The sequence below is a fragment of the Procambarus clarkii genome, chromosome 54, assembly GCF_040958095.1.
Source record: "Procambarus clarkii isolate CNS0578487 chromosome 54, FALCON_Pclarkii_2.0, whole genome shotgun sequence".
NCBI classification, from domain to species: domain Eukaryota; kingdom Metazoa; phylum Arthropoda; class Malacostraca; order Decapoda; family Cambaridae; genus Procambarus; species Procambarus clarkii.
In genome coordinates, this window is record NC_091203.1 from 13,785,824 (window position 1) to 13,803,725 (window position 17,902).

Sequence of the window (17,902 nt, forward strand, 5' to 3'; positions counted from 1 at the left end):
TTTTTTTTTTTTTTAATGTGATTGGCATTTACACCAGCCATTGGGAGGACTGCCTGACACCTACATTTTCCCATCACAATATAATATATATATGACGTAATGAACTTCTTTCATTATACCACAAGAATGTTTCTGTTATGAGCCGAATGATGCCTTTTAAATCTCCTCTAGGAATTGTTTTTGGCTTCAGCTGGCATCCGACAGCGATATGCAAACCAAGACTGATCAGTTGGCTTGGTCACATAATGCCGGTGAGGGATATTCCTATGCTGGAGGTCCAGTATACGACTGGTGAAAGCGTTTGCTTGGCTGTTCAGGTCTCCCTGGAGCAAGGCATTCCAATCAGTTGATTCAATCCCTGAGCAGAGGTCTGGCCAATTTTCCCTGTCACAAAGCCAGGTAATTCTAAGAGATTCTTCACTTTGATTGGTCGGAATAACCAGTGTAGTAAAGACAGCCTGGTGGTCTAAAGAACCAACATATCCCAGAGGCCTGCAGTGAACTATACTTGCAGGAAGATCGGTTATGACAAGATCGAGAGATGAACCCGATATGTTGGTTGGAAAGCCTTTTCGAGATTGAAGACTGTTAAGAGTTTATCAAAATCTCTTTGAGTGAAATTCTCTCCTTCACTCCCTCCCTCCCTCCATCCCTCTTTCTTTCTCTCTCTCCTCTGCATACCGTATACTAACCATGCAGTGAAAGCTGTTCCCTTGCCTTTCCATTGCTCAGTGTCTCTGATGATCTTCTTGATACAGGCCAGGTCATCTGTGAGGTCATCATCCAGCAGGTCTGAAACCACATATACAATGTCATCTACACAAAATAGGTCACAATAACGAGTTCGAAATGTAACACCAGGCTCCCTCATATGAGGTGAAACTGGCGAGGTTTCGCTTCATCCTGGACACCTATTGTATCAGGAAGAAGAGGGAGAGAGTGACAGAATGTGACCGAGAAGGGCACGAGGGGAAGATGATATGAAAGAACATGAGAAGTAAAGCATGAAAGTCAAGCTGGTGTTACTTTTCATATAATATGCTTGGGATTTGTTACGCACTAAGCCAAGTACTGTAAATATGTACCACACACCTGAGCCACACACCGGAGGCACACACCTGAACCACACACGTGTATCACACACCTGAGCCACACACCGGAGGCACACACCTGAACCACACACGTGTATCACACACCTGAGCCACACACCTGCACCACACACCTGAGCCACACATCTGAGCCACACATCTGAGCCACACATCTGTACCACACACCTGAACCACATACATGTACCGCACACCTGAGCCATACACCTGAGTCACACAACTTAGTCACACACCTGTAACACACACCTGAGCCATACACTTGAGGAACACACCTGAGTCACATGCCTAAGCCACACATCTAAGCCACACACCTGTACTACACATGAGCCACACACCTGCGCTACACACCTGAGTCACACACCTGACCTACACAACTCAGCCACACACGTGAGTCACACACCTGAGCCACACACTTGATTCTTACAACTGAGCCACACACCTGTACCACACACACCTGAGCCACATACCTAATCAGCAATAGAATTACACACATGTAACACACACTCGAGCACCACACCTGAGTCATATACTTGAGCCACAAACCTGAGTCACATACCTGATCCAAACACCAGAGCCACACACGTGAGTCACATACCTGAGCTACACATCTGAGCTACACACCAGAGTCACACACCTGAGTCACATACCTGTGCCACACATCTGAGCTACACACCTGTATCACACACCTGAGTCACAAACCTGTACTAGACACCTGAGCCCCACACTAGAGCCACACACCTGAGCAAAACACATGAACAATACACCTGAGTCGCACACCTGTACCATACACCTGATTCACTCACCTTAGCCACACATCTGAACCACACACCTGTACCCCACACCTGAGGCTCACACCTGAATCATCCACAATTGAGCCACACTCCAGAATCCCACACGTGAACCACACACCTGTGTCACAAACCTGAGGCACACATCTGAGCCACACACCTGTATCATACACGTGAGCCACACACCTGAGTCATACATCTGAGCCCCACACCTGAGGCATACATCTGAGCCACACACCTGTGCCACACACCTGTGCCACACATCTGAGCCACACACCTGTGCCACACACCTGTACAAGGAATCCTACAGACGTTCTTGCCCTTCCTGGCGTCGTCGCACCAGAACTTGTTGCTGAGCTGGAAGAGGCCGTAGTCCTTGCTGCCGTCCCAGTTGCCGTGGTTGACGGCCGTCGTGTTGAAGGTGGACTCGTACTGAGCTATGCATACCCCTGTGGTGATGTGGTGGTGTTGGTGGTGTTGTGTTGGTGTTGTGGTGGTGTTGTGGTGTTGTGGTGTTGTGGTGGTGTTGGTGGTGTTGTGGTGGTGTTGGTGGTGTTGGTGGTGTTGTGGTGTTGTGGTGTTGTTGTGGTGTTGTGTTGGTGTTGTGGTGGTGTTGTGGTGTTGTGGTGGTGTTGGTGGTGTTGTGGTGGTGTTGGTGGTGTTGTTGTGGTGTTGTGGTGGTGTTGTGGTGTTGTGGTGGTGTTGGTGGTGTTGTGGTGGTGTTGGTGGTGTTGTGGTGGTGTTGTGGTGGTGTTGTGGTGGTGTTGGTGGTGTTGTGGTGGTGTTGGTGGTGTTGTGGTGGTGTTGTGTTGTGGTGGTGTTGGTGGTGTTGTGGTGGTGTTGTGGTGTTGTGGTGGTGTTGGTGGTGTTGTGGTGGTGTTGGTGGTGTTGTGGTGGTGTTGTGGTGTTGTGGTGGTGTTGGTGGTGTTGTGGTGGTGTTGTGGTGTTGTGGTGGTGTTGGTGGTGTTGTGTTGTGGTGGTGTTGGTGGTGTTGTAGTGGTGTTGGTGGTGTTGAGGTGGTGTTGTGGTGGTGTTGTTGTGGTGGTGTTGTGGTGTTGGTGGTGTTGTGGTGGTGTTGGTGGTGTTGTGGTGATGTTGTGGTGTTGTGGTGGTGTTGGTGGTGTTGTGGTGGTGTTGTGGTGGTGTTGTGGTGGTGTTGGTGGTGTTGTGTTGTGGTGGTGTTGGTGGTGTTGTAGTGGTGTTGGTGGTGTTGTGGTGGTGTTGTTGTGGTGGTGTTGTGGTGTTGGTGGTGTTGTGGTGGTGTTGTGGTGGTGTTGGTGGTGTTGTGGTGGTGTTGTTGTGGTGTTGGTGGTGTTGTGGTGGTGTTGTGGTGGTGTTGGTGGTGTTGTGGTGGTGTTGTGGTGGTGTTGGTGGTGTTGTGGTGTTGTTGTGGTGTTGGTGGTGTTGTGGTGGTGTTGTGGTGTTGTGGTGGTGTTGGTGGTGTTGGTGGTGTTGTGGTGGTGTTGGTGGTGTTGTGTTGTGGTGGTGTTGGTGGTGTTGTAGTGATGTTGGTGGTGTTGAGGTGGTGTTGTGGTGGTGTTGTTGTGGTGGTGTTGTGGTGGTGTTGGTGGTGTTGTGGTGGTGTTGGTGGTGTTGTAGTGGTGTTGGTGGTGTTGAAGTGGTGTTGTGGTGTTGTGGTGGTGTTGTGGTGGTGTTGTGGTGGTGTTGGTGGTGTTGTGGTGGTGTTGGTGGTGTTGTGGTGGTGTTGTGGTGGTGTTGGCGGTGTTGTGGTGTTGTGTTGGTGTTGTGGTGGTGTTGTGGTGGTGTTGTGGTGGTGTTGGTGGTGTTGTGTTGTGGTGGTGTTGTGGTTGTGTTGGTGGTGTTGTAGTGGTGTTGGTGGTGTTGAGGTGGTGTTGTGGTGGTGTTGTTGTGGTGGTGTTGTGGTGGTGTTGGTGGTGTTGTGGTGGTGTTGGTGGTGTTGTAGTGGTGTTGGTGGTGTTGAGGTGGTGTTGTGGTGTTGTTGTGGTGGTGTTGTGGTGGTGTTGTGGTGGTGTTGTGGTGGTGTTGTGGTGGTGTTGTGGTGTTGTTGTGGTGGTGTTGTGGTGGTGTTGTGGTGGTGTTGTGGTGGTGTTGTAGTGGTGTTGGTGGTGTTGAGGTGGTGTTGTGGTGGTGTTGTTGTGGTGGTGTTGTGGTGGTGTTGGTGGTGTTGTGGTGGTGTTGTTGTAGTGGTGATGTGGTGGTGTTGTGGTGGTGTTGGCGGTGTTGGCCGTGTTGTGATGGTGTTGGCGGTGTTGGGGGTGTTGGCGGTGGTGTTGGAGGTGTGTTGATGGTGTTGGTGGTGTTGGGGGGTGTTGTGGTGGTATTTGCGGTGTTGGGGGTGTTGTGGTGATGTTGGCGGTGTGGTGGTGGTTTTGGTGGTTGTATTGGTGGTGTTGCGGGTGTTGTGGTGGTGTTGGGGTGTGGTGGTGGTGGTGTTGGGGGTGTGGTGGTGGTTTTGGTGGTGGTGTTGGGGGTGTTGTGGGTGTGGTAGTGGTATTGGCGGTGTTGTGGGGTTTCGTGGTGGTGTTGGGGGTGTGGTGGTGGTTTTGGTGGTTGTATTGGCGGTGTTGTGGGGTTTCGTGGTGGTGTTGGGGGTGTGGTGGTGGTTTCAGGGGTGTGGTGGTGGTGTGGTTGTATTGAGGGTGTGGTGGTGTTGGGGTGTTATGTTGTTTGGAGGGTGTGTGGTAGTAATAGTAGTTATGATAGTAGTTAAGTGGTAACGATGGTAGTTACGGAATAGTGATGGGATCACGAGAGAAACCACAGGTATTAGACTCAAATAAATCAAAGTAAAAATGACATTAAACACTAAATAAATGAGAACAATTGTGATTTTAGTAATCAAAAGTAAGTTTTGTGCGATAATTAGAGATGAGGTCAACATTTGAATACGTACACTTCTTGACCTCGCCCCGGGTCATGTTGTGGGTCTTCTCCAGCACTGTAGCCAACTCACACTTCTCGAAGACCTTCCCTGAGGTCATCTCCACCATGACCTCCACCACCAACACCCACAACCACGCCAACTGCCTGCGGGGGAGAGAGAGACAGAGAGGGTGTACTTACTTAGTTGGGTATGCAGGGGATTGAGCTTCGGCTCCTTGGTCCCGCCTCTCAACTGTCAATCAACTGTTGTAGAGGTTCCTGAGGTTATTGGGCTCTAGACAGAGTGTTCCTCAAAGGGTTCCACTTGAACCCTCTAAGGGTTAAGGGGTAAGGCTCTAAGGGAATGATTTAATGTCATGGGCGGCATTGAGTAATAAGGATATTATTTCTGTTGCATATTATTGCTTATTTATTATGGTAGAGAGGATTTTGAAGAGCGAGTGACTAAGAATGGAATGTGATCCTGAACTTTGAGTACCAATGTGGGATATAAGGACATATTCTCTGTACACAAAACAGGTGATATAATTCCATGTGCTCTACTACATTCCACTTTCCATGTAGATGTGGCTCACTTGACAGTTGTGAGAACTACACGTACCGTGGAGCAATGTTATCTTGCAGAGTCGGGTTCGATCTCCGATGACCCTGTTGGTTTTTAAATGTTTCTACATTTCGTCCTAATATGTGAAACTTGTTCTCCTTTTCCTCATATCCAAGCTCCTTGTCCTCATATATACCACCTCCTTGTCTTCATATCCCAGCTCCTTGTCCTCATATCCTAGCTGCTTGTCCTTATAACCCACTTCCTTGGCATCATATTTCAGCGTCTTGTTCTCATATCCTAGTTCCATGCCCTCATATCCTATCCCCAGATCTTCATATCTCGGCTCCTAGTCCTCATATCCAAGATCCTTATCCTCATATCCCAGCTGTTTGTTCTCATATCCCAGCTCCTTGTCCTCATATCCCAGCTCCGTGTCCTCATATACAGCTCCTTGTTCTCATATCCCAGCTCTTTTTCCTCATAGCCCAAATCAATGTCCTCATATCCCAGCCCCTTGTCCTCATACCCCAGCAACTTGTCCTCATATCCCCTGCTCCTTGTCCTCATATCCCAGCCCCTTGTCTTCATATTCCAGCTCCATGTCGTCGTATCCCAGCTCCTTGTCCTCATATATATACCACCTCCTTGTTCTTATATCCCAGCTCCTTTTCCTCATATCTCAGCTCCTTGTTCTCATATCCCAGCCTCTTGTCCTCATGTCCCAGCTCATTGTCCTCATATCAAAGCTTTTGTCCTCATAACCCAGCTACTTGTTCTCATATCCCAGCTCCTTTTTCCCTCATATCGTACCACGTTGTCTTCATGTACAGCTCCTTGTTCTCATATACCAGATCATTTTCCTCAAATCCCAGCTCCTTGTCCTTCTATCCCCGCACTTCGTCCTCATATCCCAGCTCTTTGTCGTCATATCCCTGCTCCTTGTCCTCATATCCCAGCTCCTTGTTCTCATATCCCACCTCCTTTTACTCATATCCCAACTACTTGTCCTCATGTCCCTCCTTCTTCTCCTTATATCCCAACTCCTTGTTCTCATATCCCAGCTACTTGTACTCAAATCCCAGCTTCTTGTCCTCATATCCCAGCTTTTTTGTCTTCATATTCAGGCTTCTTGTCCTCATATCCCAGCGACTTTTCTCTTATCTCAACTCCTTGTCCTCATATCCCTGCATCCCGGCTCTTTATTCTCATATCCCAGCTCATTGTCATAATATCTTACCCCCATGTCTTAATATCCATGTCCTTGGTCCTCATATCTCAGCTCGTCCCCATTTCCCAGCTCCTTGACCTCATATCCCAGCTCCTTGTTCTCATATTTCAGCTGCTTGTCGCCATAACCCAGTTCTTTGTTCTCATATCCCAGCCTCTGGAACTCATATCTCAGCTCCATGTTCACATTCCACAGCCCAGTGTCTTCATATCCCAGCTCCTTGTCCTTATATCCCTGCTCCTTCACCTCACGTTACAGCTCATTGTCCTCATGTCCTAGCTCCTTGTCCTCATATCCCAGCTCCCTGTCCCATATCTAACCTCCTTGTTATCATATCTTTGCTCCTTGTTCTCATAATCCAGCTCCTTGTTCTCATATCCTAGATCCTTGTACTCATACCCTAGCCCCTTGTCCTCATATCCCTGCTCTACGTCCTCATATCCTAGATACTTGTTCTCATATTCCAGCTCCTTGTCCTCATATCCCAGCCTATTGTCTTCATATCCCAGCTCATTGTCCCCATATCCCAGCTTCTTGTCCTCATATCCCTGCAACTTGTTCTCATATCCCAGATCCTTTTCCTCATATCCCAGCTCCTTGTCCTCATTTCCCAACTCCTTGTCCTCACATCCCAGTTTTTTTCTTCTTCATATCCTCGCTTCTTTTCCTCATATCCCAGCGCCTTTTCTCTTATCTCAACTCCTTGTCCTCATGTCCCTGCACCTTGGTATCATATCCCAGCTCCTTGTCCTTATATCCCAGCTCCTTCACAACGCGTTACAGCTCATTGTCCTCATATCCTATCTCCTTGTCCTCATATCCCAACTCCTTGTCCTCATAATCCAGGTCTTTGTCCTCATATCCTAGATCCTTTTCCTCACACCCCAGCGCCTTGTCCTCATATCCCTGCTAATTGTCATCATATCTCAGCCCCTTGTCCTCATATACCATCTGCTTGTCATCATATCCCTATCCTTCTCCTCATATCACAGCTTCTTGTACTGATATCCCAGCTTCTTGTTGTCATATTCCAGCTCCTTGTTCTCATATCCTAGCCCCTGGTCCTTATATAAAGCTCCTTGTTTGCATATCCAAGCTCCTTGACCATATATCCCTGCTCCATACCCTCGTATTCCTGCTCCTTGTCCTCGTATCACAACTACTTGGTTTCATATCCCAACTTCTTGTCCACATATCCCAGCTCATTTTCTCTTATCTCAACCCCTTGTCCTCATATTCCAGAACCATATTCTCAAATACCAGCTCCTTGTCTTCATAGCCCAGCTCCTTGTCCTCATATCGTAGCTCCTGGTTCTCATGTTTCAGCTCCTATTCCTCATATCCCAGCTCCTTGTTCTCATATCCCCGCTCCTCGTTCTCATATCCCAGCTCCATGTCATCATATGACAGACCCTGGTTCACATATCTCAGCTCTTTGTCCTCATATCGAAGCTCTTTGTCCTCATATCCAATCTCCAAGTTCACATACCCCCAGCTCCTTGTCCTCATATCCCAGCACCTTGTCCTTATATCCCAGCTCCTTCACCTCACATTACAACTCATTGTCCTCATATCCTAGCTCCTTGTCCTCATATCCCAGCACCTTGTCCTCATATCCCAGATCCTTGTCCTCATACCTCAGCCCCTTGTCCTCATAGCTCAGCTTTTTGACTTCATATTCTAGCCCATTGTTCCCAAAATCTTGCTCCTTGTCCTAATATCCTAGATCTTTGCCCTCATACCCCAACCCCTTGTCCTCACATTCCAGCTCCTTGTTCTCATATCTCAGCTCATTGTCCTAATATCCAAGATTTTTTGTACTCTTATCCAATTACTTGTCGTCATATCCCAACTCCTTTTCTTTATATCCCAGCTCTTTGTCCTCATCTCCCAGCTCCTAGTCCTCATATCCCGGCTCAATATTCTCATATCCCAGCCCCTGGTCGTCATATCTTGAGTTATCTTGAGTTGATTTCGGGGCTTTAGTGTCCCCGCGGCCCGGTCCTTGACCAGGCCTCCACCCCCAGGAAGCAGCCCGTGACAGCTGACTAACACCCAGGTACCTATTTACTGCTAGGTAACAGGGGCATTCAGGGTGAAAGAAACTTTGCCCATTTGTTTCTGCCTCGTGCGGGAATCGAACCCGCGACACAGAATTACGAGTCCTGCGCGCTATCCACCAGGCTACGAGGCCCATATATCAGCTTCTTGTCCTAATATCCCAGCTTCTTGCCCTTATATCCCAGCTTCTTGTTCTCAAATCTCAGCTCCTTGTCCTCATTCCATCTTCTTGTCCTCAAATCCAAGTTCCTTATTCTCACATCCAACTTCATGTTCTCATATCCCAGCACCTGGTCCTCATATCTCAGTTCCTTGTTCTAATATCCCAGCTTCTTGTCCTCATATCCCCGCTCCTTTTCCTCATGTCACAACTCATTCACCTCATGGTACATCTCATTTTCCGCATATCCTACCTCCTTGTCCTCATATCTCTGCTACTTGTCCTCATCCTCTAGACCCTTGTCCTAATATCCCTGCTCCTTGTCCTCATATCCCAGCGCCTTGTCCTCATATCCCAGCTCCCTGTCCTCATGCCCCAGCCCCTTGTCCTCATATCCCAGATCTTTGTCCTCATTTCCTAGCTCCTATTTCTCATATTCCAGCTATTTTTCCTTATGTCCATCCTCCTTGTCCTGATATCCTAGCTCCTTTTCCCCATATACCAGCTCCTCCTTCTCATATTCCAGCTCCTTGTCCTCATATCCCTGTTCCTTGTCCTCATATTCCAGCTCCGTGTCTTCATATCCCAGCCCCTTGTCCTAATATTCCAGGTCCTTATCCTCATATCCCAGATCGTTTATCAAAATATCCCACCATCTCTTCCTCTATTGCCGTCTCCATGTCTTCATATCCCAACTTTTTGTCCTCATATCCCAGTTCCTTTTCCTCATATCCCATCTCCATGTCCTCATATCCCAGCCCCTGATTCTCATATCTCAGCTACTTGCCATCACATCCCCGTTCCTTGTCCTCATATCCCAGCTCATTGTTCTCATATCTCAGCTATTTGTCCTTATATCCTAGCTCCTTGTCCTCATATCCTAGGTCCTTGTTCTCATATCCCAGCCACTTGTCCTCATATCCCAGCTCCTGGTCGTCATATCCCAGCTTCATATCCTCATATCACAACTCCTTGTTCTCATATCTCAGTTTCTTGTCCTCATATCCCAGCTCCTTGCCCTCATATCCCAGCTTCTTGTCCTCATATCCCAGCTCCTTGTCCACATATCTCACATTTTTTGTCATCATATCCAGTTCCTCTGTACTCATATACCAGCGCCTTGCCTTCATATCCCAGCACCTTGTCCTCATATCTCAGTTCCTTCTTTTCATATCCCAGCTTCTTGTCCTCCAATCTCAGTTTATTTTTCTCATATCTCAGCTCCTTGTCCTCATATGCCAGTTCCTTGTCCTCATATCCCAGCTCCTTCTCCTCATATCCTAGCTCCTTATCTACCGTGTCCCAGCTCCTTATTCTTATATCCCAATCCCTTGTCCTCATATCCCAGCTCCTTATCCTCATATCCTAACTTTTTTGTCTTCATATCCCAGCTTCTTTTCCTCTATTACCAGCTCCTTGTCTTCATATCCCTGCTTCTTGACCTCATATCCCAGCTTCTTGCCCTCATATCCCACTCTTTGTTCTCATATCCAAGCTCCTCCTCATATCTCAGCTCCTTATCCTCATATACAGCTCCTTGTCCTCATTCCTTAGCCCCTTGTCCTTATATCGTAGGTCCTTGTTCTAATTTTCCAGGTACTTGTCTTCACATCTCTGCTCCTTGTCCCTATATTCAAACTTCTTTTCCTCATGTACCACCTCCTTGTTCTCATATTCAAGCTCCCTGCCTTCATGTCCTTGCTCTTTCTCCTCATATCCCATCTCCTTATTTTCTTATCCCAGTTCCTTGTCCTCATATTCCAGCTCATTGTCCTCATATCCTAGCTTTTTTGTCTTCATATCCCAGCTTCATGTCCTCTAATTCGAGCTCCTTGTCTTCATATCCCAGCTTCTTGTCCTCATATCCCAGCTACTTGTCCTCGTATCCCGGCTCCTTGTCCTCATATCCCTAATCTTTGTCCTCATATCTTAATTCCTAGTCCTCATATGTCAGCTCCTTATCGTCAAATCCCAGCTCCTTTTCTTTATATCCCAGCACCCTGTCCTCATACCCCAGCCCCTTGTCCTCATATCCCAGATCTTTGTCCACATATCCTTGCTCCTATTTCTCATATTCCAGCAATTTTTTCTCATAACCGTGCTTCTTGTCTTCATATCCTAGCTCCTTTCCTCAAATATCAGCTCATTGTTCTCATATTCCAGCTTTTTGTCCTTATATCCTTGCTCCTTTTCCTCACATCCCAGCTCCGTGTTCTCATACAACAGCCCCTTGTCCTAATACTCCAGGTCCTTTTCCTCATATCCCAGATCTTTTGTCCAAGGAGCCCTCCTTCTTGTCCTCTATTGCTAGCTTTATGTTGTCATATCCCTGTTCCTTGTCCTCATATCCCAACTTCTTGTCCTCATACCCCATCTCCTTGTCCTCATATCCCAGCTCCTTCTCCTCATATCCTACCTCCATGTCCTCATATCCCAGCCCGTTGTCCTCATATTCTAGTTTCTTGTCCTCATATCCAAGATTTTTTGTCCTCTTTCCCCAGTTTCTTGTCCTCTATTACCAGCGCCATGTCTTCATATCCCAGCATCTTGTCCTCTTATCCCATCTTCTTTTTCCCTTATCCCAGATTTGTTGTCGTCATATCCCAGCTCCTTGTTCACATATCCCAGCCCATTGTCCTCAAATACAGCTCCTTGTTCTCATATCCCAGCTCCTTTTACTCATATCCCAGCTCCTTGTCCTCATATCTCAGCTCAAATTCCTCCTATCAGAGCCACTGGTCCCCATTTCCAGCGCCTTGCCCTAATATACCAGCTCCTTGTCCTCACATACCAGCTTGCTGTCCTCATATCCCAGCACCTTGATCACATATGCCAGCTCCTTGTTCTCATTTACCAGCTCCTTGCCTTCATATCCCAGCTTCTTGTCCTCATATCCCTACTCCTTGTCCTCATATTCCAGCTCCTTGTCCTCATATCCTAGATCCTTGTCCGCATACCCCATCCGCTTGTCCTCATAACCCAGCTCTTTGTACTTACATCTTAGCTCCTTGTCCTCATATCCCTGCTACGTGTCCTCATATCCCAACTACTTGTCCTCATATACCAGCTCCTTGTTCTCAAATTCCAGCTCGTTGTCTTCATGTCCCAGCTCCATGTCCTCATATCCCAGTTTCTTGTTGTCATATCCCAGCTCTTTGTCCTCGTATCCCAGCTCCTTGCCATCATATCCAAACTTCTTTTACTCAAATCACAAATACATGTACTCATATCCCAAACCCTTGTCCTCATATCTATGCTCCTTATCGTCATATCCCAGCTCCTTTTCTTTATATCCCAGGTTCTTTTCCTCATCTCCCAGCTCCTTGTCCACATATCCCAGCTCAATATCCTCATATCCCAGCCCCTGAACAGCATTACGCATCTCCTTGTCCTCATATCCCAGCTCTTTTTCCTCATATCACAGCTCCTTGTACTCATATCCCAGATCATTCACCTCATGTTACTGCTTATTTTCCCAATATCCTACCTCCTTGTCCTCATATCCTAGATCCTTGTCCTCATATTCCAGCTTCTTGTTATCATAACCCAGAACCTAGTCCTCGTATCCCAGCCCCTTGTCCTCATATACAGCTCCTTGCTCTCATACCCCAGTTTCTTTTTCCTAATATCCCAGCTACTTATCCTCAAATCCCATCTCCTCGTCCTCCTACCCCAGCCCCCTTGTCCTCATATCCCTGTTCATTGTCCTCATATCCCAGATCCTTTCCTCATATTCCAGATCCTTGCCGTCACATCCCAGCTCCTTGTCCTCATATCCCAGCTCCTTGTTCTCATATCCCTGCGCCTTGTCCTCATATACAGCTACTCGTTCTCATATCCAAGCTTCTTTTCCTCATTTCCAAGCTCATTTTCCTCATATATCAGCTCCTTGTCCTCATATCCCAGCTCCTTGTCGTCATATCCAAACTCCTTTTCCTCATATCACAACTTCTTGTTCTCATATCCCAGCATCTTGTCCTTATATCCCAGTTCCTTGTCTTCAACCCAGCTCCTTGTCCTCTTATTCAAGCTCCTTCACCTCACGTTACAGCTCATTGTCCCCATATCCTAGCTTCTTCTCCTCATATTCCAGCATTTTTGTCCTCATATCCCACCTCTTTGTCCTCATATCCCAGCTCCTTGTTTTCATATCCCAGCTCATTTTTCTCATATCCCAGCTCCTTCTCCTCATAACCCAGCTCCATGTTCTCATATCCCAGCCCTAGTCCTCATTTCTCAGCTCCTTGTCCTCATATCCCAGCTCTTGGTCCTTATATCCCAGCTCCTTGTCTTCTTATCACAGCTCTTTGTCCTGATATCCCAGCTTCTTTTCCTGATATTCCGGCGACTTGTCCTCATATCCCAGCTCATTGTCATCTTATCCCACCTCTATGTCCTCATATCCCAGCTCCTTATCATATTCCATCTTCTTGTCCTCATATCTCATCTCCTTGTCCTCAAATCCCAGCTCCTGGTCCTTATATCCCAGCTCTTTGTCCTCATATCCCAGATCTTTCTCTTCATTTCGCAGCCCTTTGTCTACATATCCCAGCCCCTTCTCATATCCTATCTCCTTGTCCTCTTATCCCAGCCCCTTGTCATCACATCTCTGCTCTTTGTTCCTATTTCCCAGCTACTTGTGCTCATATCCCAGCGCCTTTTCTCTTATCTCAACTCCTTGTCTTCATATCCCTGCACCTTAGTATCATATCCCAGCTCCTTGTCCTTAGATCCCAGCTCCTTCACCTCACGTTACAGCTCATTGTACTCATATCCAATCTCCTTGTCCTCATATTCCAGCTCCTTGTCCTCATTATCCAGGTCCTTGTCCTCATATTCTAGATCCTTTTCCTCATACCCCAGCCCCTTGTCCTCATATCGGAGCTCTACGTCCTCATATGCTAGATACTTGTTCTCATATTCCAGCTCCCTGGCCTCATATCTAATCTCCTTGTCCTCAAATCCTAGCTCCATGTCCTCATATCCCAGCCCACAGTCCTCATATCTCAGCTCTTTGTCGTCATATCCCAGCTCCTTGTCCTCATATCCCAGCTCCTTGATCTCATATCCCAGCCCCTTGTCCTCATATACAGCTCCTTTTTCTTCACAGACTAGCTCCTTTTCGTCATTTCCTTGCTCCTTGTCCTCAAATCCCAGATCCTTGTCCTAATACGCCAGCGCCTTGTCCTCATATCCCTGCTAATTGTCATCATATCTCAGCCTCTTGTCTTCATATACCATCTCCTTGTCTTCATATCCCTGTCCTTGTCCTCATATCACAGCTTCTTGTACTGATATCCCAGCGTCTTGTTCTCATATCCCAACTCCTTGTTCTCATATCCTAGCCCCTTGTCTTATATAAAGCTCCTTGTTTGCATATCCCAGCTCCTTTTCCTCATATCCCAGCTCCTTTTCGTCAAATCACAGCTCCTTGATCACGAATCCCTGCTCCATATCCTCATATTCCTGCTCCTTGTCCTCATATCACAACTACTTGGTTTCATATCCCAACTTCTTGTCCACATATCCCAGCTCATTTACTCTTATCTAAACCCCTTGTCCTCATATCCCAGAACCATATTCTCATATACCAGCTCCTTGTCTTCATATCCCAGCTCCTTGTTCTGATATCCCAGCTCCTTATCCTCATATCCTATCCCCTGGTCCTCAATTCTCAGCACCTTGTCCTCACTTCCCATCTCCTTGTCCTTATATCCCAGCTCCTTCATCTCACGTTACAACTCATTATCCTCATATCCCAGCTCCTTGTCCTATTACCCCAGCCCCTTGTCCTCATATCCGAGGTCTTTATCCTCATATCCTAGCTCGTTTTTTCAATATTCCAGCTCCTTTTCCTCATATCCCTGCTCCTAATCCTCATATCCCAGCTCCTTGTCCTCATATCCCAGCTCCTTGTCCTCATATCCCAGCTCCTTGTCTTCTTATCACAGCTCCTTGTCCTCATATCCCAGCTTCTTTTCCTGATATCTCGGCGACTTGTCTTCATATCCCAGCTCATTGTCATCTTATCCCACCTCTATGTCCTCATATCCCAGCTCATTGTCATCGTATCCCACCTCTATGTCCTCATATCCCAGCTCATTGTTTTCATATCCCAGCTCCTTCTTATCATATTCCATCTTCTTGTCCTCATATGTCATCTCATTGTCCTCAAATCCCAGCTCCTTGTCCTCATATCCCAGCTCCATGTCCTCATATCCCATCCCTAGTCCTCATATCTCAACTCCTTGTCTACATATCCCATCTCCTGGTCCTTATATCCCAGCTCTTTGTCCTCATATCCCAGATCCTTCTCTTCATTTCGCAGCCCTTTGTCTTCATATCCCAGCCCCTTCTCATATCCTATCTCCTTGTCCTCTTATCCCAACCCCTTGTCATCACATCTCTGCTCTTTGATCCTATTTCCCAGCTACTTGTGCTCATATCCCAGCGCCTTTTCTCTTATCTCAACTCCTTGTCCTCATATCCCTGCACCTTAGTATCATATCCCAGCTCCTTCACCTCACGTTACAGCTCATTGTACTCATATCCAATCTCCTTGTCCTCATATCCTAGATCCTTTTCCTCATACCCCAGCCCCTTGTCCTCATATCGGAGCTCTACGTCCTCATATGCTAGATACTTGTTCTCATATTCCAGCTCCCTGGCCTCATATCTCATCTCTTTGTCCTCAAATCCTAGCTCCTTGTCCTCAAATACCAGCTCCATGTCCTCATATCCCAGCCCACAGTCCTCATATCTCAGCTCCTTGTCGTCACATCCCAGCTCCTTGTCCTCATATCCCAGCTCCTTGATCTCATATCCCAGCCCCTTGTCCTCAAATACAGCTCCTTTTCCTCACAGCCTAGCTCCTTTTCGTCATTTCCTAGCTCCTTGTCCTCAAATCCCAGATCTTTGTCCTAATACGCCAGCGCCTTGTCCTCATATCCCTGCTAATTGTCATCATATCTCAGCCCCTTGTCCTCATATACCATCTCCTTGTCTTCATATCCCTGTCCTTGTCCTCATATCACAGCTTCTTGTACTGATATCCCAGTGTCTTGTTCTCATATCCCAACTCCTTGTTCTCATATCCTAGCCCCTTGTCCTTATATAAAGCTCCTGGTTTGCATATCCCAGCTGCTTTTCCTTATATCCCAGTTCCTTTTCATCAAATCCCAGCCCCTTGACCACATATCCCTGCTCCATATCCTCATATTCCTGCTCCTTGTCCTCATATCACAACTACTTGGTTTCATTTCCCAACTTCTTGTCCACATATCCCAGCTCATATTCTCTTTTCTCAACCCCTTGTCCTCATATCCCAGAACCATATTCTCATATACCAGCTCCTTGTCTTCATATCCCAACTCCTTATTCTCATATCCCAGCTTATTGTCCTAATATCCTAGCTCCATGTCCTCATATCCAAGTCCCTGGTCATCATATTTCATCTCCTTGTCCTCATATCCCAGCTCCTTTTCCTCATATCCCAGCTCCTGTTTCTCATGTTTCAGCTCCTATTCCTCATATCCCAGCTCCTTGTCCTCATATTCCCGCTCCTCGTTCTCATTCCCAGCTCCATGTCATCATATGCCAGACCCTGGTCCACATATCTCAGCCCCTTGTCCTTATATCCCAGCTCTTTGTCCTCATATCCTAGCTCCAAGTTCACATTCCCCCAGCTCCTTGTCCTCATATCCCAGCTCTTTGTCCTTATATCCCAGCTCCAAGTTCACATTCCCCCAGCTCCTTGTCCTCATATCCCAGCTCTTTGTCCTTATATCCCAGCTCCTTCACCTCACATTACAGCTCATTGTCCTCATATTCTAGCTCCTTGTTCTCATATCCCAGCACCTTGTCCTCATATCCCAAATCCTTGTCCTCATACCTCAGCCCCTTGTCCTCATAGCTCAGCTCTTTGTCTTCATATCCTAGCTCATTGTTCTCATAATCTAGCTCCTTGTCCTCATATCTTAGATCTTTTTCCTCATACCCCAACCCCTTGTCCTCATATCCCAGCTCAATATTCTCATATCCCAGGCCCTGGTCGTCATATATCAGCTTCTTGTCCTTATATCCTATCTCCTTGTTATCAAATCCAAGTTCCTTATTCTCACATCCAACTTCATGTTCTATTATCCCAGCACCTGGTCCTCATATCTCAGTTCCTTCTCCTAATATCCCAGCTTCTTGTCCTCATATCCCAGCTCCTTTTACTCATATCCCAGCTCATTCACCTCATGTTACAGCTCATTTTCCTCATATCCTACCTCCTTGTCCTCATATCTCTGCTACTTGTCCTCATATCTCTGCTACTTGTCCTCATGCCCTAGACCCTTTTCTTCACATCCCTGTTCCTTGTCCTCATATCCTAGCGCCTTGTCCTCATATCCCAGCCCCTTGTCTTCATATCCCAGATCTTTGTCCTCATTTCCTAGCTCCTATTTCTCCTATTACAGCTATTTTTCCTCATATCCTTCCTCCTTGTCCTGATATCCTAGTTCCTTTTCCTCATATTCCAGCTCCTTGTTCTCATATCCCAGCTCCTTGTCCTCATTTCCCAGCTCCTTTTCCTCTTATCCCAGCTACTTGTACTTATATCCCTGCTCATTGTCTTCATATTCTATCCCCTTGTCCACATATCCATTCCCTTGTCGTTACATCCCAGCTCCTTCTCTTCATATATACTATCTACTTGTCTTCATATCCCAGTGCCTTATCCTCATATCCCAGCTTCTTGTACTAATATCCCAGGTCCTTGTTCTCATATCTTAGTTCCTTGTCCTCATGAACAACTCCTTGTTCTCATTACCCAGCTCCTTTTCCTCTTATCTCATCTCCTTTTCCTCATATCCCAGCTCCTTGTCCTCATATCTCAGCTCCTTGCCTTTATATCCCTGCTCCTTGTCCTCATATCCCAGCTCCTTGTCCTCATATTCGAGCTCCTTGACGTCATATCCCAGCTCCTTGTCCTCATATCACAGCTCCTTCTTCTGATATCCCATTTCATTGTCCTCATATCCCAGCTCCTTGTTCTCATATCTCAGCTCATTGTCCTAATATCCCAGATTTTTTGTACTTTTATCCAATTCCTTATCGTCATATCCCAACTCCTTTTCTTTATTTCCCAGCTCTTTATCCTCA

At 46.8% G+C, this 17,902-nt stretch overlaps 1 protein-coding gene across 1 annotated transcript in view; it reads right to left on the reverse strand.

Moving 5' to 3' along the window:
- LOC123771386 (lysozyme C) overlaps window positions 1-17,902 on the reverse strand; it is a 62,941-nt gene that overhangs the window by 31,787 nt on the left and 13,252 nt on the right. The window contains exons 2-4 of the mRNA XM_045763894.2: window positions 4,770-4,903; window positions 2,185-2,343; window positions 693-792 (exon numbers count right to left, since the gene is read on the reverse strand). Of these exons, the coding sequence (XP_045619850.1) occupies window positions 693-792; window positions 2,185-2,343; window positions 4,770-4,903 (393 nt within the window). The remainder of the gene's footprint in view (window positions 1-692; window positions 793-2,184; window positions 2,344-4,769; window positions 4,904-17,902) is intronic.